The 23,233-nt window shown below is 41.2% G+C and overlaps 1 protein-coding gene across 2 annotated transcripts in view; it reads right to left on the reverse strand.

Annotated features, from left to right (window-relative positions):
* The window catches only part of CEP250 (centrosomal protein 250), a 43,353-nt gene that overhangs the window by 9,359 nt on the left and 10,761 nt on the right, over nt 1-23,233 (reverse strand). For both annotated transcript variants that reach the window (XM_063297302.1, XM_063297303.1), the window contains exons 12-24: nt 19,720-19,864; nt 18,624-18,770; nt 17,780-18,010; nt 17,126-17,319; nt 16,532-16,659; nt 16,251-16,420; nt 15,744-15,911; nt 13,574-13,708; nt 11,344-11,487; nt 10,060-10,847; nt 9,146-9,305; nt 8,416-8,767; nt 2,645-2,772 (exon numbers count right to left, since the gene is read on the reverse strand). In XM_063297302.1, the coding sequence (XP_063153372.1) occupies nt 2,645-2,772; nt 8,416-8,767; nt 9,146-9,305; nt 10,060-10,847; nt 11,344-11,487; nt 13,574-13,708; nt 15,744-15,911; nt 16,251-16,420; nt 16,532-16,659; nt 17,126-17,319; nt 17,780-18,010; nt 18,624-18,770; nt 19,720-19,864 (2,890 nt within the window). The remainder of the gene's footprint in view (nt 1-2,644; nt 2,773-8,415; nt 8,768-9,145; nt 9,306-10,059; nt 10,848-11,343; nt 11,488-13,573; nt 13,709-15,743; nt 15,912-16,250; nt 16,421-16,531; nt 16,660-17,125; nt 17,320-17,779; nt 18,011-18,623; nt 18,771-19,719; nt 19,865-23,233) is intronic.

A 23,233-nucleotide genomic window follows, 5' to 3' on the forward strand; every position in this document is an offset into this window, starting at 1 on the left:
TCCAGAACAAAACCACTTTCTTGCAGCAAACTTACATTACACAAACTGTACATTACACTTCCTTGGAGCAAACTGTATATTACAAACTATATATTACAACTGTACATTAAACTTGTATCCCCTCTTTATCCTGTCTGTCCATAAACTCTTCCATATTGTTGTCTGTCACACAGCTTCTTTTTTATAATCTTCTAAAAACCCTTTATGGACTTTTTGCCAACATTTGGACAGAAATGACAACGAGTTTTGGATTTGTGAATGGATGGGGTGTATGGGAAGAAGTGAAATATGTATGCAATTTTATTGGTGGGGAAATATTAATATGCTTGTACCTGTTGTAAGGAAGATTGGGAGTCGCTTCTTTCTATTTCTATTTCTTTTCTCATTTTCTTTTGTACTTTGTATCTCTTTTTGCACTTTTTTCTTTTGTACTTTGTATCTCTTTTTGCACTTTTTTCTTTTGTACTTTGTATCTCTTTTTGCACTTTTTTCTTTTGTACTTTGTATCTTTTTTATTTTCTTTTTCTTTGATTTCAGTTTGTATTATTTTTTAGTAAAACTCTTTAATAAATAGTATTATAAACAAAAAAATGTACATTAAACTGTACATTACATTGAGTTTGCTTAAAGTCTTCCCAGCATGTTTTTAACATCTCTATGCAACTTCCCAAGGCTGCAGGAATGGACAGATGTAGCATGTAACTTTTGTTTGACTGCTTTGCCCATTTCAAGCTTTTTTCTTTTCCTCCTATGGGGAACATTTCTCTGAGGAAAGAGGCCTAGTTAGAAAAGAACTAAAACAACTAATTCCCACTCATCCTATTTTTGTTTTAGGCTGCACTCATGGCAACTTTTTTATTATACAACATTGGGGACAAAAGGCGGTAACTTGCAGACTAATTCATGTACAGTAGGATTTATTTTAGCAATGGTTTACTGAACCAACTAAAACCAGCTTAAAAAACAAGTGGCCAATTCCTTAAGTGTTTTTCTCATGCCTTCTGCCATTAAGCAGAATTAAACTGTGGAACATAAAGTAAGCAACTTTATTCTAGGTCCAAAATTCTAGGTCCAAATAAACCAAATCTTGTTCTCAGGTGCTTTATGCCCCAAAATATACTCATTTCATTAGTCAGACAAATATGCACATCTCACTAAGCCAAAAACAGGCAAACCACATTATGGCTTAGTGCTATGTGTGAATAAAACAATCTATCTGGATTAGTACCTAGAAAGCAGGTGAAAAATAAAATATGGGCAATCACAAATAGCCTTTAAAGGAACAGTAAATAATGATTCTGCTGCAGGAAATAGAACTGGAAGTACTAAAACAATGTTAACAGTTTCTTGATTTAACAACTGAATTAGGACACAAATAAGCTAGACATACACTTAATCTCATCAGCAAAAAACAGTTTAAGTTCTGATTAATCTAGCAGTTAACTAATACCAATGTTACCAAATAGAAAGATGAAGGCTGCTTCATCGATCAACAGGTTTTGCTTGAGTCAGGCATTTCTCTTATAACAGAAGTACAAATAGTTCTCAAGTTACGCCGGCAATTCAGTCCGGAATTTCCATCGCTAAGCGATGCAGTTGTAAAGTGTGATGTCACATGACTGCATCACTTAGCAACAGCAATCCCTGCAGTCTCCATTGCCATTGTTAAGTGAGGATCATGGGTGGTTAAGAGAGCACATCCTCCAAGCTTCCTGCTGGCTTCCCACAACCAAGTCAGTGGGGAAGATGGCAGGAAGTTGCAAGTCCCAGGCAGCTTGCAAGCAGGCCGGCAGGCAGGTAAGTGGCTGCTGCTGGGTGGGAGAGGCGAGGGGGTGTGTGGATGGCCAGGGAGGCACAGCACAAGCCCAGTAGGGCTCGGGGTGCCTGCTGCCAGGTGGGGGAGTATGCACGAGGGTGCGTGAGTGGCCAGCGAGGCGTGGCATGAGCACAGGGAGGTGTGGCATGAGTGCAGCAAGGCTTGGGGAGGGTGTGTGGAGGTGCATGGGTGGCGGTGAAGGCACAGCGTGAGGGTGGCAGGGAGGTGCAAGCACAGCGGGGCTAGGAGTGCCTGCTGCCAGGCGGGAGAGGGTGCACGAGTAGACAGGGAGACATGGCACAAGTGCAGTGGGGCTTGGGTGGCTGCTGCTGGGTGGGGGAGGGTGCGCGAGTGGCTGGGGAGACACAACACAAGCGCAAGTCTTGTGGAGGGTGTGCGGGTGGTGGGGAGGTGCAACATGATCACAGTAAGGCTCGGGGTGGGTGCGCGAGGGGCAGGTGAGGTTTTTTCATCTTGATTTTATTCCTTAGAGTTTTAAAATCTTTATTTTGATTGTTAGTATCCAATGAGACTCTTCCAAATGTTTTTCAACTTAATAATATAAGGACAAACACTGGATGGACAAGAACACAAGATTATCTAGTCCATGATTCTGTTCCTGAGTAACTAGTGAGATGCCTGTGGGAAGCTGACTAGCACATGTTTTCCACAGCAACTATTTCTTCAACAGCTGACTTAAAGAGTAGTAGTGCTGGATAACATGCAGCTATCACAACAGCTTTATAAAAGTTTTGCTACATTTCCTTTAAAATGCCTGGAAGCAACCCAAAGAATGACAACACATTCATAAACCAAAAAGGAAGTTACCCGCTCAAGGTGAGCCCGCCAGAGATCTTGCCGCAAACCTTGAAGTGCTTCTGCGACTCTCTCGACTGTAAGCTCTGTGGAACTGTCCTTCGGCTGAAACAAAGCCAGTCCCTTCATATTACCCTGTTCTGAAGATATAAGCCTGTTGGTTAACTGCATCTTCAGGTAACAGAAAGGTTATTGATTGGAAAGAAAGGGAAATCTAGATAAAACTTTGAAAGTCAAACTGCCTACTGTGATAGACCTGAATCTGATACGGTTCTGCATTGCTTTCTATCTTTATCTTATAACATGGAATACTGGTAGCCTACAGATGTGTCAAGGAAACTTTTCACGTAGAATTTCCAGTCAAATAGGCACTGGTGATTGTCAAAGATTATTTGTATTTCATATCCAGGAACAAAAAAACACCTAAAGAGAGTTTTGTCCCTGTTACTTGTAACATCCATTTTGGCCTGCATTTTGGGTAAAGTAATAATTTTAATGTCTTAGGGCTTCAAAGCCTATGAGCCAAATGTCAAATGTAGTTTGTAGCCAGATCTTACCATCGTACCTTATTTAATTATTTATTATTTTATCATAGGCAGTATTTCAAAACACAGAACTTATACTCTGCAATCCCAGCTTGCCTTTCTGATTTTTATTTATTTAATTTAAAAACTTCTAAACAACCCTTTATACAAATAGATCTTGTGTGATGAATAATAAAAATAAGTGACAATATCCAATATAATTGGTGGTCGTGGCGACTCTGGCGTGTGGTGAGGAGCGGTGGGCCTGGGACTTTCTTGGGCCCTGGTCCCAGGCAGCGAGGCTGGGCCCCAGCAGTGGCTCGTGGAGTGGCGGAACGGCAGAGCAACAAGACCCGGATGGGACAGCCAGGCCTGGATGGAACAACGGTCTCCAGGATAGTGGATTCTGCACCAGAGCCTCCTGGTGGAAGACTTCGGGGGGAGGCTAGGGTGTGGGTGCGAGTCATCCCCTACCCTTCCCAGAGACGGCAGGCAGTTAAGAGGGTCCCTCCTGTGTGGGTGTGGTACTCCCCTCCGAGGGTGAGAGATTCGGGGGGGGGCAGAGTTGTGTGTTTGTGCATGAGAGTGAGAGAGAGTGTCTACCCCATGTGATAGACAGTGGGGGGACAGGAATGGGTGGGTCCTCCCCTATCGACCAGTGAGAGAGGCTGAGGGGGGCACAGGGTAGGTGTGCGGAGTTCTGGCTAGACTTCCGCAGCGCAGAGAGCGTGAGCTGGTGCGCTGCGGAGCTGGCCATTGCCCGGCTATTGATTGATTCGGGAGAATGGGTGAATGGGGGAGGAGACCCTTATTTCCACCCAGGGTTTCTGGAGGTCTGGGAGTGGAGGCAACCGGGCCTGGAAATTCTGGGGGCTATAGAGCGAGGTATATCATCAAGCTTGTGACGGGTCGGGGATGCTATGACGGGAACCAGAGGGCGGGCCATCTTTGGGGAAGACACCCCCGGTGTTTGTTACCGATGGTGTGTTCCGGCCCTCTGAGTTCAGACCCGGGCCCTGGACAGCAGATCCTTGAGGGCCCTGGTCTCCGGCTGCTGCTGCTTAACACCAGGTCAGTCAAAACAAAGGCCCACTCATATGCGATTTGATCGCAGAGGAGGGGGCAGACCTGGCATGTATCACTGAAACTTGGCTGGGCTCAGAAAGGGGAGTAGCCCTCTCGGAAATGTGCCCTGCTGGGTTTCGGGTGTGGCACCAGCCAAGATACCAGGGTAGGGGAGGAGGGGTGGCTGTTGTCATCCAAGAGTCTCTTGTGGCCTTCAGGGGCCCTGCCCCACAAGTTGCCGGGTGTGAGACCCTGTTCTTCAAGTTGGGTTCTCGAGAACAGCTGGGAGTATTGCTGCTGTACCAGCCCCCCTGCTGCGTAGCTACCTCCCTGCCTGAACTGCTGGAGGCTGTCTCAGGTTTGGCGGTGGAGCTCCCCAAACTTATGGTTCTGGGGGACTTCAATCTGCCTTCCCTGGGGCATGCCTCGGAGACAGCTTGGGAGTTCATGGCTACCATGGCAGCCATGGGCCTGTCCCAGATCATTCGGGACCCGACTCAAGACAGTGGTCTCACTCCAGACTTCGTCTTCTTGTCGGAGCAGTGGCAATGTGATCTGAGGGGAGAGTTACATCTTTCCCCTTTGTCATGGTCAGATCACGCCCTGGTGGCCCTGAGATTCTCTTATGCAGCTCCCCTCTGCAGGGAGGCAGGACCCATTCGATTGGCCCGCCCCCGGCGACTGATGGACCCAGTGAGGTTTCAGAGGGAGCTGGGGGAGGTGCCCAGGGATCTGCTGCACGGTCCAGCAGAGGCCCTGGCTGCTGTCTGGAACAGGGAAGTGGCCGGGGCCTTGGACAGGATCACGCCTGTGCGGCCTCTCTTGCCTCATCCAACCCGACACTCCCCGTGGTTCACAGAGGAGCTGAGAGTTTCGAAGAGGCTTAAGAGACGTCTAGAGCGCCGCTGGAGGAAGACAAAGACCAAATCCGACCGAACACAAGCTAGGGCCACTATTAAGGCCTACCTTGTGGCGGTAAGAGCGGCGAAATGGCAGTATTTCTCCGCTGTTATTGCATCCGCAAATTGCCGTCCAACGGTCCTGTTTAAGATCACACATACCCTTTTGGGGAATGTGGGCCCAGTGACCCACCTACAGGGCCGTGCAGAAGAGTTTTCTGAGCATCTGCAGGATAAAATCACTTGGATCCGGTCTAAGTTGGACTCCATGCGTGAAGCAGGGTCTGTGGAGATACCGAGGGAACGTTTTAGCCTTGTTATCTGGGAACAGTTTGATCCGGTTGGACCCGAGGAAGTGGACAGGATCCTCCGGATTGTGAATACCACCACCTGTTATTTAGATCCATGCCCCTCCTGGCTGGTGAAGGCAGCTCGGGAGGTGACGTGTGGTTGGGTCCAAGCGATGGTAAATACATCCTTGAGGGAGGGGTTGTTCCCGGTCACCTTTAAGGAGGCACTGGTGTGCCCCCTCCTCAAGAAGCCATCTCTGGACCCAACTGTGCTGAACAATTTTTGTCCAGTCTCCCACCTCCCCTTTTTAGGGAAGGTGGTTGAGAAGGTGGTGGCGTTACAACTCCAGAGGGTCCTGGAGGAAACGGATTATCTGGACCCCTTTCAGTCAGGTTTCAGGCCAGGATATGGGACAGAAACTGCATTGGTCGCACTTATGGATGATCTCTGGCGGGAGCGGGATGGAGGCAGTGCATCCATCCTTGCTCTCCTTGACCTCTCAGCGGCTTTCGATACCATCGACCATGGTATCCTTTTGGGACGGCTCAGGGAGTTGGGGGTGGGTGGTGTAGTTCTGCGCTGGTTCACCTCCTTCCTCCAGGGCTGGTCCCAGTCGGTGGTGATAGGAGAGGAGAGATCCAGCCCTCGACCTCAACATTGTGGGGTGCCGCAGGGTTCGGTTCTCTCTCCTCTCTTGTTTAACATCTACATGAAACCACTCGGTGAGATCATCCGTCACCACGGGTTGAGGTATCATCAGTATGCTGATACCCAATTATACATCTCTATCCCGGGTGAGGTAAGTGATGCAGTGACTGCCCTTTCTCGGTGTCTGGGGGCTGTGGGGGTCTGGATGGGGAACAACAGGCTTCAACTGAACCCTGGTAAGACGGAGTGGCTGTGGGTTGATGGGGCTTCATCTTCCGGGAAACTGTCATTTTTAGTTCTGGATGGGGTGGCACTGCCCCAGACAGACTCAGTGCATAATCTGGGGGTTCTCCTGGACTCACGACTCCTGCTCGAAGAGCAGGTGGCAGTCATGGCCAGGAGGGCCTTTGCACAACTTCGGGTTGTGCGCCAGTTACACCCGTTCCTGGATCGTGAAGCCCTCCGAACAGTCACTCATGCCCTGGTTATCTCCCATATAGACTACTGCAATGCGCTCTACATGGGACTACCCCTGAAGAGTATCCGGAAGCTTCAGCTGGTCCAAAATGCAGCCGTGCGGGCTATTTTTGGTGCACCTAGGTGGGCACATATAACACCATTGCTGCGCGAGCTGCACTGGGTGCCAGTTTGCTTCTGGGTCCAATTCAAGGTGTTGGTTATTACCTTTAAAGCCCTACATGGCACAGGGCTGGGTTACCTGAGGGACCGTCTCATCCCCATGACATCAGCCCGCCCCACCCGATCATCCAGAGAGGGCATGTTACGGACCCCGTCCATAAGACAATTTCATCTAGCGGGGTCCAGGAAGCGGGCCTTCTCTGTGGTGGCCCCCGCTCTCTGGAATATCTTACCCCCGGAGGTGAGGCAGGCCCCTTCTCTCCTGACCTTCCGGAAGGCCCTGAAGACCTGGTTTTGCCATCTTGCCTGGGGTGGGAAAGGGAATAACCATTCTTGGGAATGGCTCGCACCCTAGAGTCCCTCCCACCAGCCTGGATTTTACATTTCTCTTGGATTTTATTTATTTATTGGGTTTTATTATAATTGTTTTATGTGATTTTAATGTTTATGTTTTATGGGGAATTTTATTGTAAACCGCCCAGAGTCCCTCTTCTGGGGGAGGTGGGCGGTGGCTAAATATGAGAAATAAATAATATAATATAATATAATATAATATAATATAATAGTAACACTTAAATCCTTAAACACTTAATCCTATATTTTGCAACACTCAGTATAAATGAAGCATCTCTCTTTGACATATTAAAACAGCTGTATTTTTATTGGGGAAAAAAATTAAATGAAGTAGCTGTGGATGCCCATGTACACAGGGACTGCCAAGAGCTATTTCTGAAGCAGCTGTACAAGCCTGGGAAAAAAATTGATGTTTTAATTATTCAAAGATAAACGCCCTGTTCACATTCCAATATGTTGTGAAGCATTTCTTTTGAAGGATTTGCATATCCCTAAAAAACGCAATTTAAAATATGTAGCCAAAGAAAATGTTTTGAACTGGGGTTAAAAAGTTGCTATTATTAAAAAAAAAAAGTTCAAAAGCCAGTATCATTCATTTTAATTGCTCTTCCAAATAGATCTCAGGTAACTACCAAATGACTTCATGAAGAATTACAGTTGTTTTTTCTTCTATACAAAATGATGCCATTCTAATTCTCTCTCAGCCCTAGGAAGAAGGCAATGGCAAGCCACTTCTGAAATCTTACCAAGAAAATTGCAGGGACTTGTCCAGGCAGTCATCAGGAGTCAAAATTGACACACACAAAAATATCAAAATGACACACATACCATTTCTACAATGGGGACATATTTCCCAGAAATGAACCAGAAGTCTTTTTTTAAACTAATAATGGGCTATGACTCCAGCATCCTTCAATTCTTTCTTCTGTATTATTCCAAACAGCGATTTTAGAAAAAGTCAGTAAGGCACTCCAGAGCATCGCAAAATGTTGCACACACACACCCTGCAGTCACATGATTGCATTTCGGGCACATTTACAATTGGTTGCAAGGTCACACAGTCACACAATTGCATTTTGCAACATTTTTGCTGTTTTCCAGCAAAAAATGCCCATTGGGGAAGCTGGATTTGCTTAACAACGGTGATGATTCGCTTAACAACAGCCATCAAAATGGTCATAAAATCGGGTCCAGTCACATGGATGACTCAACTTACAACCACAACAATTTGCGATGGAAATTCTGGTCCCAATTGTAGTTGTAAGTCGAGGACTACCTGTACACTGGAGTTCTGGCTGTGATACTTAATTAAAAAATGACTTGTGAAGAACATAATACTCATTCATTTGCTTCTCAGACTTACCTCTTTTAAGGGATGAAGAACTCCAAAAGTTTTGGTCTCCTTGCCCTCTAAGCTTTGGCTCAGGACTGTTACACAGCATGCACTGAAGAACTGAACGTAGCTTTGTCAGCTGGGCCTGGGCCTCCCAATGGACTGAACAAGCACGCTGACATTCAGATGCCAGGGCCTCTGCCCTGCTCTCTGTGCTACATAGGCTTAAGCGTAACTGGGACACTTCAGCCTCCAGCTTTTGCATAGCGTCTTTTGCATGTTGCTCGTTAGCACGGGAAACTTCTAGATCCTGAGTTAGCTGTTGCTTATGAGCTACCAAAGTTGCCTCCTTCTGTACCATCACCTGCTTGAGTGATTCCATCTATGGGGAAAACAATATAGCTTGGACATAGGAACAGAGGGCAAACAAGGATTAACGCTAAGATAAGTAAATACTTCTTAAGCAAAATAAAAAACAAACCAGGAAAAGTTAATTTAAGTGCTAGTCAAAAGGATAAGCATTGTATATTTTTACAAAGATAAATAGGGCATTACATACATGTTACTATATCAAATATAAAACCTGACATGTAGAGGAAAAAAACTAAGCCAGGTTATTCCAAACAGTGACAAGAAAGAGGCCAGTGTATTTAGGAAGAATAAAATATGGAAAGCGGGTTTTATGCTAAAAATACAACATGAATAACACAGAGACTGCCAATAGAGTAGACGACTAAAAAGGAATTGTTGTGAATGATACCTGGCTAAAGAGTTCCCGCACTTCTTTTCGGTGCTCAGCAAGCATCTGTTCTGCTTGGTGTAGGGCACTATTCAATTTGGTGATTTCATCCTGGTGAGCATCATCCCTCTCTTGCAGTTTCTTCAGCCTGGCCTCCTTCTCCTCCAGCGAGACAACCAAGCTGCAGCAGAAAAAAAAGCAAGATTTCAGTTACAGGGTAATCATGTATTCAGGTACAAAAACCTAATGTTCTTCTCCTTAGATCAGCGTTTCTCAGCCTTGGGAACTTTAAGATAGGTGGACTTCAACTCCCAGAATTCTGCCTTAGATGATATCATCACATAGCTTTAGTTCTTTTATAATATGCACTTATGAAGGTCACAATTACATTGTATAGGCAAAATATCAGTAGTTATGCCAGGAAATGGTAATTACACAAAAATGTGTCAAGCCCGTTGTGTATCTGCAAAAGAAGATACTGATATAGAAATTATTCATGCAACATAGTTGGGGGAATATATGGGATTAAACAACCAAAAGATCATCTCTCTTAATATAAATGATGTAATATAAAAAGAAGGGAGATCATATCAGCATTAACGGACACAGATTAATGATATTCTAGTGCAATCATTGTACGGCAGCCACATTCCTGACAGGATGCTAAAAACACCCGTCAGACAAGTCAGACTATAAAAACTAAGCTTTAGGAAGTATAGAAGGCTGCCCATTTTTAAATATAAAATTCCAAACTACTGTCTCAGAATACACAGTCAAGAACCATCCTGGCTTTTTCTAAGAGGAATTTTCCCCAAGTACACTCTAAAAAATTCTGTACACCCAAATAATTAGTTAATATTCATGGAGAATCAATAAAAAAGTAACTCTCTCTGAGATCATTATTCCACCTACAATTAACTGTAGTTTGTGCTCACCTGGCTCGTTCCTGCTCCAGAGTTTGTAAGGTTGCCTTAAGCTCCAAATTCTGGTTTTGTTCTTTCTTCATACATGTATCCTTACTTTCCATTTCCTCTTGCTGGTTATGGAGAAGGGCCTGAAATTCCGCATTCTGATGTTCAACATTTTCTTTCCAATTCTGCAACTCTGAACAGCGTTTTTGTGTCTCTTCCCAATGGCTCTGAAGCGTAGCCCTTTCATGTTCTGCCTCCTCTTGCTGCCTTTGAAGCTCAGCTTTCAGTTTTGCATTCTTAAGTTCCACCTCCTCTTTCTGGTGCCGCAGCTCCATGTTCTGAAGCTCTGTGTCCCTTTTCTGATTTTGTAGCAGTTTAATTTGAGATTTTGCCTCTTCCCATTGTCTCTGAAGCACTTGCTGTTGCTCTGAATTCTGAAGCTCTGCCTCTTCCCACTGCCTCTGCTTTCTCTCCAGGGCTTGAATCGTGGTCTGCTGGTGCTCCACCTCTTCTTGCTTTCTTAGTAGCGTGTTGTTTAGGTGTTTTTCGGCCTCCCACTGACTTTGCAGCATAGCTCTCAGTTCTGTGTTTCTCTGTTCCAACTCTTCCTTCTGTCTCTGCCACTTCATGTGCTGCTGCACGGCCTCCTCTCTCTGTTTTCTCTCTGTTTCTAGCATCTTTTGTAGGTGTGACACTTCAAGCTCCTTCTGTTCAGACAGTTCCTGCATTTCTCTTAAATGTTGCTGAGCCTCTTGGTTAATCAATTTACAAGAATCTTTTGTAGTCAGTAGCTGGAACTCCAACTCTTGTATCTTAAAAGGGAGATTAAAGTAGTCAAGAGGCAGAAAATGTAGTTCTCACAAGTGTTAACATAAGGTGGTACTTTATGACCCAACATGAATGAAGAGATAATGGTACAGGTTCAAACATCTCAGGATAAACTAACTTAATGTCAGTGTGAGCTTTTTAAAGATTTCAGTATTTGTTTGTCAAATTATAATAGAAATGGTACCAGTGCGATGGAGATACTGCCCCATTAAGGAGACAGGAAAAAAATAAATTTGGCGGAAGGGGAGTTAGCTTCCAGTACCACTGTCTTGTTATATAACCCAAAGCATCTGGCTTTTCTTAAAATAATATACAGTACGTTCCTTATAGCAATGTTTTAATTTGCTTCTTATTTGTACGGCTTTCCATAATGTTTTGGAAAAGTTCACAAAGCACAGTTTTAACCCACAGATTCTCATTACAATTTCAGAAAAGCTGTGGATTATCTCATGGCAAGAAGGTAGTTTAAAGTAAAATCACCTGATTTTGTAAACTGTCTCGCTGATTAAGTAGGACATTTATTTCTTCTTTGAGAGATTTTATTTCCTCCTTTTGCTTTATTTTCAAGGTTTTCATTGTATTTGTGGTATCTTTCAGCTCAGCTTCCAGAAGTTGTACATTATTCTGCCAATATATTAATACATAAGAATTGGGATTTAATATTTTTAAACTATATCTGTGCATGTTCAGGCTTAGTCTCTGTAATGACACTTTTCTTTTATTAAGTTTCTGGATGCTTATACAAATCTAGCAGTATATATGCATGCATGCATATGCATTCACAAGTGTGTATTTATTTATTTATTTGATTTACTATGTCACTTCATTCTCACAGGCTCTGAGTGGCATACAATCATAAAAGAATTAAAACAATATACAGCTCATCTATTTAATTTTTTAAAAAGTAACAGTGCCATCCAGCTTTATATTCCCCTATATAAATTCTATTTCAAACTTTATATGCATATCTGTGATAATGAATAATGTGAAAGAGATATCTTTCAAAAGAAGTAATGTGAGGTCTATTCTAACCCATGGCTTATATACATTTTACAAAGAATAGTGGCTATATTTGCAAAACAACTAAACCTATGTTTTTTATTTTCTACATTATCCAAAAATGATACACCATCAAAATTTGGTTGAAGAACAGTGGTAGATTTGTAAGAGGAAAATGTTCAACCAAGAACTGCAATGAGCTAGATTACACATCCTATGTGACCTCAGAATAAAAAGCCCAAAACCATAATGTAAACTTTTTTCTCACCACTTGCCACTAGAGTCAGCCCAAGCACTTCAATTGTGCCAGCAGAAGCAGCCAGTTGTCCCCCGTTTCCAGGTTGGGGACTGAAACCTGACCTTGTTTTTCCATGATGGGGCCAGCCCTCTGAAATGATCTCCTGTTCATTTATCTCCAACATTATCTGCCTTCTGGAAGAAGTTGAAAGTAGAGCTTTTCCAGAGGGCTTTTGGGGTCTAACATCATATACTGTTTTGAGATTTTTAAAAAGTATTTTTAGGATATTTCTGGTCTTTATTATTGTGAATGGACAAGAGAAGTTTATGATTGTGACAGGATATAAATCTGATTGATTGATAAATAAATAAATAAATAAATAAGCAAGCAAGCATGCATGCATGCAATTAGGCTATGATCAAGAAAGCAGAGGACTTAAATCACAGCAGGAAGCAATCTTATAGATAGATTTTCAAACAATTTTGAGTAATAGAAATAAATTTTATAAGCTTTAAGCAACTAAACAGAGACAAGATGTCCATGACAACACATTCTGCAACTTTATCATCCCTTTGGGCTCGTCAACTGATGATCTACAGCTAGACAATAAGCTTATCCAGCAGAACTGAATTAATGATTGTCACAATCATCATGCCTCAACCTGTTCTTAGTACTGTCCAAGTCAGCCCAGCAATTTCACCAGTAAAATATACTGTAAGCTTGTCACAGTAGGTTGTCAAGAGTGCCCTTTCATCAATTCAAAACCTAGAACTGAATAAAGTTGTTGTTATTCAAAGAACCTCCGTTGGACAGTACCATGGTAAGGTTACGGTGGCAGAGAAGGACACCATTTTTACTATCAGTGCCACATGATAGGCAAAAATTAGTTTTAAGTCATGTTCACCCAGATTTGCCTTGAATCTTTTGCAGCATCTGCCTCCTTTTACTAGAAGTTTGTGGATTTCACTAGGCCTGCACAAATCTCCCTTGGTACTCATCAAGCTCTTTCCCTATCACAACTTAAACTAGAAGATGGCATGCTGACTTGAGTACCATCTTAATTCACAAAAAACGCCTCCCAAAGACCCTACAGCCATATTTAGAAAATAAAAATAAGCTGGGGCTGTACAGAGTATCCTGGAAGCTAGAGGGAATAAGGTGGAGCCTTCTAGTAAATTGATGCTTGGATGCTAACCTTACCATGATAGCCATTATTTGAAAAGGTAAACTGCTCCTAGGACAACTATTTTGCAAAACGATCTGCAGCATGCTTTACAATTCCAAATGTGTCCACCAGTGTGAACAGGTTGCTAACCCTCGCTTATACGGTATGTCCTCTAGGAACCTGGACTCCATACAACAAAAGAGGACAAATGAGAGTAATGCGAAAGGGTACTTTATACATCTATTATTGCTTTGCGCTGGATTCCTGGCAGGCTTCACAATATTTTTCACTCATCTGCTTCTCCTTACCTGCTCCCTCTCTTCAAGCTTCTTCATCTCTTGATGAATATACTCCAGCTGCCGACAAGTACTAACAAGTTTCTCATTTGTTTGGAAGATTTCCTCTCGTAAAGGGTTTTTTTCATTCTCTTTTTCTAGAAGAGCCTATATATGAAGAGATTACATAGAAATACATTTGGATCCATCAAATGCATGATGCTTTTTAAAGCCAGAAGTTTCACACTAAACAGTTCATAATAATCTCAGGCTGAGTCCCATATTTAGACTCGAATGAAGCATGAACATTTCAGGTCTTCTCAAAAGACTCATTTCCCAAGGTTTCAAATCTAAATACAGTTTGCCAAATATGAAATACCAGAAATACCTATTTCTGTTTTAACAATTTATATCCATTCTAAAATTTACTTTGTTACTTATTTTAGTGCCCCAAAGAATCAAATCATGCTGAGCATCTCCCACAAAATATATTGTTTTCTTATATCACCATGAGGCCCCCCTCTTCTTTATTCTACCTATTTGAAAATGATCAGGTTTCTACGTAAATTCCTGAATCAATGCTAGAACAGAATTTCAAGAAAGAAAATGAAATTACATACATAGCACCTCAAGAAAGTAAATATGCAAGATTCTCTTTTCCCTTTCCACTTTATCCCCACACCAACCTTAAGAAATAGACCAAGGTGCCAGAGAGTAATTGACTTAAGCTCAACTTTTACTGGAGATGCAGCTCCAGAAACATCAGCTCTATGCACCTTTTCTCTTGTTGACCATGGAGGGCTCTAGGAGCCGAGAAAGCAAGAAGGGATGTTCTCTTTCATTCTCCGTCTCTCATTTTGTGATTTGCCTCTGATTTGATTTCCCCTGACTGAAATATTTCCATATTTTTTCCCTTCTTGTACTTGTTAGAATAGAGTCCTGCCTTCTTCTTCCCATCCTCTACCCCACACCCCTCACCCCCTAGTGACAGAAAGCTCAGAGATGCAGGCTTTCAATCAGATCATGTAACTTTCTTAACAAACTTTATTTGTCCTTTTGAACTTTAAGCATCTATACATTCTCTTAGTGAGTCTGGTTATACTCACATACATAAGTTTTCCTAAGTACAGGCCCAATGGTTCCAACTACTGTAGAATTATCTCAAAAGTGTTAATGGAAGAAAGAAGACAACCTAAACTATTGTATAAAGACAATAAAAAAACCCAGTGCTTGCATTACATGTGTATATTTATTCTCTTACATGTTTCAGGTACTTCCTTTATTAAGCATAAGGTACAAGTGAGATGCTATTAAATGCACATTACTGAAGTACTGTATTACAAGCTGTTCAGAGTTTTAGCACCTGCTGACCACAAGGGTAGTGGAGTGTAGAAAGTAAGAAATTTCTTCTGTATTCCCTCTTTATCATCAGCCATGACTTCTCTTTGTTTGGGAGACTGATAATTTCACTGAACATCCTGCTTTTGCTTCATAAGCTTTCTGGCTACTTCTCAGAAAGGGTGAAGCTGATTAGGATCTCGGTTTCCACCTATCCAGTGTGAATAAAGCTCAATGTATGCTAAAATTAGATTCCCAAATATTATTCAGGGATAAATATGTTTTAGAAATGTACTGCATAAAAAGATATAATTACTCTGAAACCAATTTTTAAGTAGCGTTTAAAAAGCTGTGAGACCAAATCCAGCACAGTATATAAAATGTGAGTCTTAAATATATTTAAAAATTAACATAAGCATAAGATTACCATTTTAATATCTTGAATTCTATCACTCTGAGTTCTGCATAATAGCAATTCTATTTTGATCACAACAAAATTCTCAACATCCTCATCTCAAGAGTTCCTATTATTGTAAGGAATGACATATACCTAGCAATAGCATTTCTTTGCGTGAAAGGTATGTGTGTAAATAAAAGCCAACTAGAAAGTATGCAGTTGTGGGTGTTTTAAGAGTTAATATCAAAAGAAATAAAAAAAGGAATAGGAGGCAATAATACTCCAGATTAGTATACTAGTGTCACAAACAATATCCTAAAAGAGAAATACAAAGGGGTTGAAGCATAGTCTTCCAGATAAGTAGACGTGAATTCTCAGCAATTACCATACTGGCAAGAGAATTCTGGGGGATGAGGTCTACACACCTAATTGTGTTGGAGAAAGAGGCTCTAATACAAGCCATATTACCTCTTGTTTGGCATTTTCAGCTTTAATGAGCTCATCTTCCATATGGGTTTGAATATCAGTGATCTTCTGCTGCAGTTCCAGGAGCTTCCCTTCATAGATACTTTCAATCTCTTCTTTCTCCTTGACAACACGTTCTAATTCTATTTGGTGACATTCTCGTTCATTTCCCTAGAAATATATCAGGCAAATCCAGTAAATGCAGAAAGAAAAAAGAATGGTTTCTTCTTTAACCACTAAAGAAAATGTTCTGCCTTTAGCAAAGATTTGAAATGAGTTTAATAAAGACAAGATACTATGCCTTAATCTCATATAATGACTGGACCAAAACTAGAATTGACCAGAAAGAGAATACATTGGCTGAGATGAAACACAGTAGCTGGAGAAAAGAAAACATTGGTTGTATATTTTAGAATAAGCATTTCAGTCATGTGGGAAACAATACTCTTTAATCAGTTTCATTATCAAACAAAACTGAACCAATGACAGAGCGACTGTATAAATGCTTACCAGCTTCTGAGAGACTAAGTCCATTTCCTCTTTATGTACAGTGTGGCAGCGGCTGAGGGTTTCTTGGCACTTGTGCTCTACCTGTGACAGCTGCCATGCTTTTTCTTCCTTTTCTTGTTCAATTTTTGATTTTGCAGCTTCCAGCTCCACACAAAGGCATTTCACTTCTCCTGAAAGAATAAGCAAAGAAGAGACTGAATTTCTACTGAATCTCATTTATCCATTGAACAAAGGAAGTATAGCTATTCAACTGTCTCAAGAAAACTCCAACCATTTCTCACCTTGTATCACTTCTTTGGCCTGGCTAATTGCCTGAATTTTCATTTCCAGTTGATCTCGGGTAACTTCCAGTTGAGATAATTGCTTCTGAGCTTGGAAGAGACTTGATTCCAGAAGATCCTTTGCTGACCTATAAGATACAGACATAAAATTGGCATTTAGTTTTTGCCTCTTTCTTCTACAAAACTGTATGAAACCTGAAAGATAGTATAAGAAAAAAATGTCACATCTGAAGCACTCCATCTAGAATGTCAATATACAGACCATGATCAACTTCGTAAGTTAGTTTACTAAGCATCTATTTGTCAAGTTGACACTAGAACGTTTGGAAACAACATCCACTTGTGTGTGCGCACTATATTGATTCATGGACAGCAGATCCGACAACTTATACGCATAATTTTAAACTTGAATATGGCTTGAATAATTTAACTGCTATATATTTCTTAAGTTGCTTTCTGCATGGGCAGAACTATCCCTAATACAAGAGCATTGTGGTTCTCTTATGAACAGCATTCTTTCAGAACCCAGGATTTCTATGATCAGATCCAATAATTATTCAAATAATTAAGAATCTTCATCTAACACTTTCTTACCTGAATTTTGACACCTGCTCTGTAAGAGTCAGTCTGTCTCTCTCAACAACCCCTAGTCGTACTTCCAAAGCAGTTTTTTCACGCATTAGTGATTCCTTTTCTCTGGAAGCCCTGGACAGCATTTCCCCTATATGATTTAACTCTTGATTTGTTTGTTCCAAACTCGTATGAGATATTTCATGCTGATGATGTACCTAGAAGAGGAAACAAGAAAAGTAATGTTTAGCATAAACTAGTCCCAGTTAATGGATAGATCCCACACTAAAGAAAGAAATACTCATGGTTTCATCATTATTTATTTACTTACATGTACAAAAAAATTGTATGCTGCCTACTGGGATAAAAACAATAATAAAACAGATATTAAAATCTACTACATCTGTCCATCTAAGTTGTGTTATTTATCTTTATTTATTCAAAGGACTTATATAGCCACCCATATTATGAACAACCCTGAGCAGCTCACAAAACAATCAAAACAGGGGGGGAAAAACCACAATAAAAACTCCTGGCATCCCATGCCAACTCTCTCCCACACATCAGTGTACCACCTAGCTGGGCTCCAGCCTCGTTCTACCCCAACCCTCAACCTCTGACATAGGAAACAATGCTACTGATATCAAATATCTATGCAGGTTAGCTTCTAATGCTCACCTTATTCAGTTCTTCATATGCCTCTTCCTTTTCATCTGTTAACACTCTCAATTCATTCTGTAAGCTTTCCTGCAGCTCCTCAGCCTTATGCAGCAACTGTTCCAAGCGAAACTTCTCTGCATTTAATTCCTCATTTGTTCTTTCTGTCTGGTTAAGCTGCTTCTGCAAGATGGCCTCTTTCCTTTCCATATGATCTACTTTGTCCAAGAGAGCCTGGTTTTCTTGTTCTAACTGAATTCAATGAACACCAGCAATTAATCAAGATAATCTGAGCTTGAGGAACTGTCATGACCCCGTTGCAAGGCACAAAGAGCCTCACAACGTGGATCATGATCATTAAGGAAAAGAGGAAGGAGATAATTAAAACAGTGCTTAAACCAAGCACCCAAAGCACCCACACCCATGGACTCATATACAGCTGAAAAGAAGGGCTTCAGATAAGCAGCGATAAGCCGCACCTGGTGCCCTGGAGGACACACCGGAACCAAGAGGACAAGGAAAGACACCGGGAAAACGCCCACACAGCCATCAAGGAGCCCATCAAGAGGGATTGGGGACAATGAAGGGTGGAGGAGCACGGGACCCCGCAAGAGGGTATAAACAGGGCGCCTCACCACCGCACCCCCGTTCCCGTTTTTCGTTCTGTCAGCCACCATTCCAATAAACCGGAAATCCTTAATACCTATTAAGTGAGTCCGTGCCTTATTGCGAAGCGAGACTGACCCTGACAGGAACTCTTTGTTCCCTATTCTGAGTTGAACACAATCGCTGAAGTAGTGTATCCCTTACTTTCATACTGTATGCTGCTCAGCATAAAAACAGTTTGTCTAGAATATGTTCTTACCTTCAAAATCAGTTGGTTTAAACTCACTTTATCCAGTGCTAGTGCCTCACTAAGGGTGCTCATCTTTGTAACCACATCATGAAGGTTAGCGGTTTCTGCCTTCAGCTTATTGTGCGCACTGGTTAACTTTGCAAGAGACTCCTCAGCCTTACAGAATGAAACACACCAAAAACAAACATCCATCAATTACCGTGACAAACTTTAGTCAGTGGCTTGAACAAAAAAAACATAAAGAACCCTAAATTCTGCCCATCTAATTATGGCCAAACAACTTGATCTCATTGTGAGTAGCACTGAGGATCATGTGAGGAAAAGATTGGTGTTCTAATTGCCTTCTGTGTGATCCTAGTGCCTAACATACTTAGAACAGGACAAATTGTTTTTATATTTTAACCCTCTTACTATAAGAATGGAATGTACAATAAATCTTATTAGATTGGAGTTACATATAATTCCTAGGAAATAAATAACATAAATTACATTTTTGTTAGCTTAATCCTTACAGCCACTCCTTGTTTAGTGACATTGATTAGCAACCATTCGCAAAGACGACGATAATAAACAGTAATAAAAAATTCATTTTCCAACCAATATGTGCATTTACAACCAAATGTCATGCACCTGACAACAAAAGCCTTCAGTGTGAAACTGATTTAAGGTCTGGCCAGTTTCAGGCAGCAGTGCAGCCAGCAGAGGGTTCTAATCAACTAATTAAGGTCACAGAGCTGAGCTTGCTAACTTGCAGTTAGCACTTTTTAGGGAAGTGCTGCACTGTGGAGAAAAGCAGCTCAGGAAGAGATAGCTTGTTTAGGCAATCTGTCCACCCTGCGGGGGGAGAGGACACCGTACAAGAGAACTTTATCTGAATGAGACAACAGCAACCAGTGATCTTCGCAGTGTCTCTCTTTCAGTCATGTGTTCACTTACTGATCATTTTGCCTAACGACCAAGTTGTTAGAACAGAATGTGGTTGCTAAATGAGGAGAGGGTGTATTATATAGCATTTAATAAATATGCCACGTATACTTTATACATTTCCAGTTTAATTTCAAGTGTAAGTTAAGGTCTCAACAAGAAAAGTATATGTTAATAGTACCTGCTCCAATGCTACAGCAAGTTCATATTTTTCTTGCTTCATCAGCTCTCCATCAAGATGAGATTTTTCCAATGACTCTCTCATAGCTACCAATTCACTTTTTAACAATGAATGCTTTTCTTCAAGAGCATTTTGTTCTTCCTGACTGAGAAGAAACAATTTTTTAAAAAGGGAGGCTATACATGTATTTTTCCATTAAAACAGAGGTACATATTTCTTGTTTTGTGCTAAGAAAACTCACACTGTATTGAAAGCTGTTTTAGCAACCAAAGTATTGCTACTAGGAAGGAATTCACTCACAGTGGTAAGCAAAATTAACAAAAATCATGTACAATACATGGAAGGGAGTAGAGAGAGGGAGTACTCGCTCTCTAATCTTATTTTATTTATTTATTTATTTATTTATATTTCAAATTTCGTCACTGCCCATCTCACTCAAGAATGACTAGGCAGTTTACAATAAAACTAAAATAAATACAGGTTAAAATACAATAAAAAACAGTATTCTTAAATAATATAAATATAAATATAAAATCCAAGATGGGGATGTTAAAAAGTTCTTAATTAAATTCATGTAATTCACAGGGGTGTCTTCAAGGTGCTAATCACCCTCGGGATTGATTATCCCTCCTCCCGCCCCAAGCAAGATGGCAGAGCCAGGTCTTTACCCCTTTCCGGAAGGCTGGGGAAGTGGGGGTCTGCCTCACGTCTGGGGGAAGAGGTATATCTATGAAACTGGAGATAAGTATTTCCAGGATTGGAATACTGAAGCACCCTAATGTCATGTTCCCCGTTGCAAGGCATATGTGCATCACAACGGGGAACATGCACATTAGGTAAGAGGAAGGGATAAGCATAATCCCTAAATCACTCAAGCACCCATATCCAGAAGGGAACCCCCAACACAATAGATAAGCCCTTCAGACCAAACTTAGCACCCATAAAGAGGTAAGGGGAACGCCTTCCCATTCCCCCCAGGGGATGTATTCACACCTCCCTCAGGCACGCATGTCCACAGAGGGATATCCAACATAATGGGAGCACCCATCAGACAGGAATTAACGCCTATCAGAAGATCGGGGAAACACCTTCAGGGGATGCACCAGGTCCGGACGAAGACAGGGAGACAAAGGAGATCGCTGGGATCGCCCATCAGCTGACGCATCGTGGTCTCAAGCACCCATCCGGTCCTGGCCCGAGGGTAGAGAAGCACAACGTCCGCCAGCAAAGTATAAACAGGGCACCCCGTCACCACATGAGGATTCCCGTCTTTCTCTTTGCACGCACACCGTTCTAATAAAACCAGAAATCCTTAGGCCTTCTAAGTGAGTCTGAGTCTTATTCAGAGCGTGGCTGCCCTGACACCTATCTTGTGTCAATATACTGCATGTACTTCTAGATAGTGGGATACAGACAGGAGTATATTGGCTTGCAAGGTAGCTTACATAGAATATCATGAATAAAGGTTTAGTTGCTCTTGTGGCATACTAGCCAAAATGTGCCCAAAATGACTACATTGTCTTAATTCTTAGGATATGATGCATATGACAGTAAGGCTGATAACCTAGTCTACACCATCTCTATCTTACTAAAAAGCATTATGTTAAAGCCACAACTAGAGCAAGTAGATAAATATGTGTCTTGGTAGAATATTAATTAATCAATCAATCAATTAATCTTCCAACAGAATGAATAGGAAAAGGTTCTAAGGAAAGATAATGTGGAAGCTGCTAGAAACAGACAGAAAGGAATTATGTTACAGAGTATTACAGAAGCACATTTAGTTACATAAGTGGGAAATATGAAAAATGCTTAGTAGAATGAAGTAAAGAGGCTGTGGATGAGAAAAATATGCATATAAAAGAATGATTACTGAAAATTACAAGAGAAAACATAAAAGTTGTAAATAAGGCAAAAATAAAAAAAAAGGAACAGGTTAGATTAAAAGAGGAAGTGCAAATGCAGAATAATTCTGATGGAAATAAAAAATTGTTTTGGAAGTGTGCAAAGAGGGCTAAGTGTATAAAGAGAGCCAGTTTGGTGTAGTGGTTAAGGCACCAGGCTAGAAAGCAGGAGACTGTGAGTTCTAGTGCTGCCTTAGGCACAAAGCCAGCTGAGTGATCTTGGGCCAGTCACTCTCTCTCAGCCCTAGGAAGGAGGCAATGGCAAACCACTTCTGAAAAACCTTGCCAAGACAAGTGCAGAGACTAGTCCAGGCAGTCACCAGGCAACACTGACTCAAAGGGACCAAAAAAAAAAAAAAAACCAAGGAGACTCCAGGAGAGTGAATGGAATTAAAAATAAAAGTGATGAAAATTATTTGAGATGAAACTGAAGCAAAGGAATACTGAAACAAGTATTTTAGAGATTTGTATGGGAATGATAGTGGTACCTTGAAGAGTGGAACTGAAATAAATGATATAACGATAGTATACAAAACAAAATTGGTGAAAAGGAAGTCATAAATACTCTGAGAATATTGAAAAATAATAAGCCTGCCAGTAAAGATAGTGTAACCAGAGAAATGATTGCTTAATGTATATATGGATAGACGTATAAATAACATTTGTGATTACATTTTAGGTACTTTTGTTGTGAAGATTATAATATGTTGTTGTCTAAGAACCTGAAAGTTGCAACAAGCAGTACGGATCTGAAAATTAACATATCAAAACCTAAGGTTGTTGCTTGATAAGGAAAATGGAATGAACTATTACACGTTATATATAAATGAGAAAAAACTAGAACAAGTAGATAAATGTGTGTTTCTTTGCAGAATATTTAGATCGAAAAATGCATGGAGGTATTTTAAGACACACAAATACTGGGAAAAAGAGAGTGGGTAGTATATGGTTTGTGGGAAGGAAGGAATGTTTGTCAAAAGAAGTGAAAATAGCTGTATATGAGAGTATACTTGTGCTCACTTTATTTTATGGAATATATTAGAACAGTAAAGGCTAAATGCAGTGGGAATGTGGTATTTAAGAATATGTGATGAAGCAAGAAGAGAAAGGGTCAAGAATGAATGGATGCTGAATGATGTGGACTGAATAAAAAAGGGAGTGACCACAACTGAAGCAGCACTTGAGGTTGTTTTGTCATGTAATGAAAATGAGAATCAAATTGCAAAATAAATATATGAAGGAACAGTGAATGCTTCAAAACAAAGAGGAAGAGCAAGAATGCGGTGATTGGATGGAGTTGTTGAGATCCTCAAAAGAGAAAGACGTGTAAAGAACAAAACACTGAACATGGATGCAGGTGGAAGCAAGGATGGTGTGCAAGGACTTAAAGGGATGGAGCAGAATAATTAATGCTGCTGAGTTTTAGCTGTTTCCTTTTCTTATCGAATTCTTTTATTTGTCTTAATAGTTTTGACCCCTTTTCTGCCGCCTGAATGGGTCTGTATGGAATACTGAATTCAAATAAAGCTAAATAAAAGAAACAGCTGATGTAATGTAGCAGCTGAGACAGAGTTATCGAACAGGAAGTCTTGTGTTCTATTCTCAGCTGT

Source organism: Candoia aspera, chromosome 3 (genome assembly GCF_035149785.1).
Source record: "Candoia aspera isolate rCanAsp1 chromosome 3, rCanAsp1.hap2, whole genome shotgun sequence".
NCBI lineage: Eukaryota > Metazoa > Chordata > Lepidosauria > Squamata > Boidae > Candoia > Candoia aspera.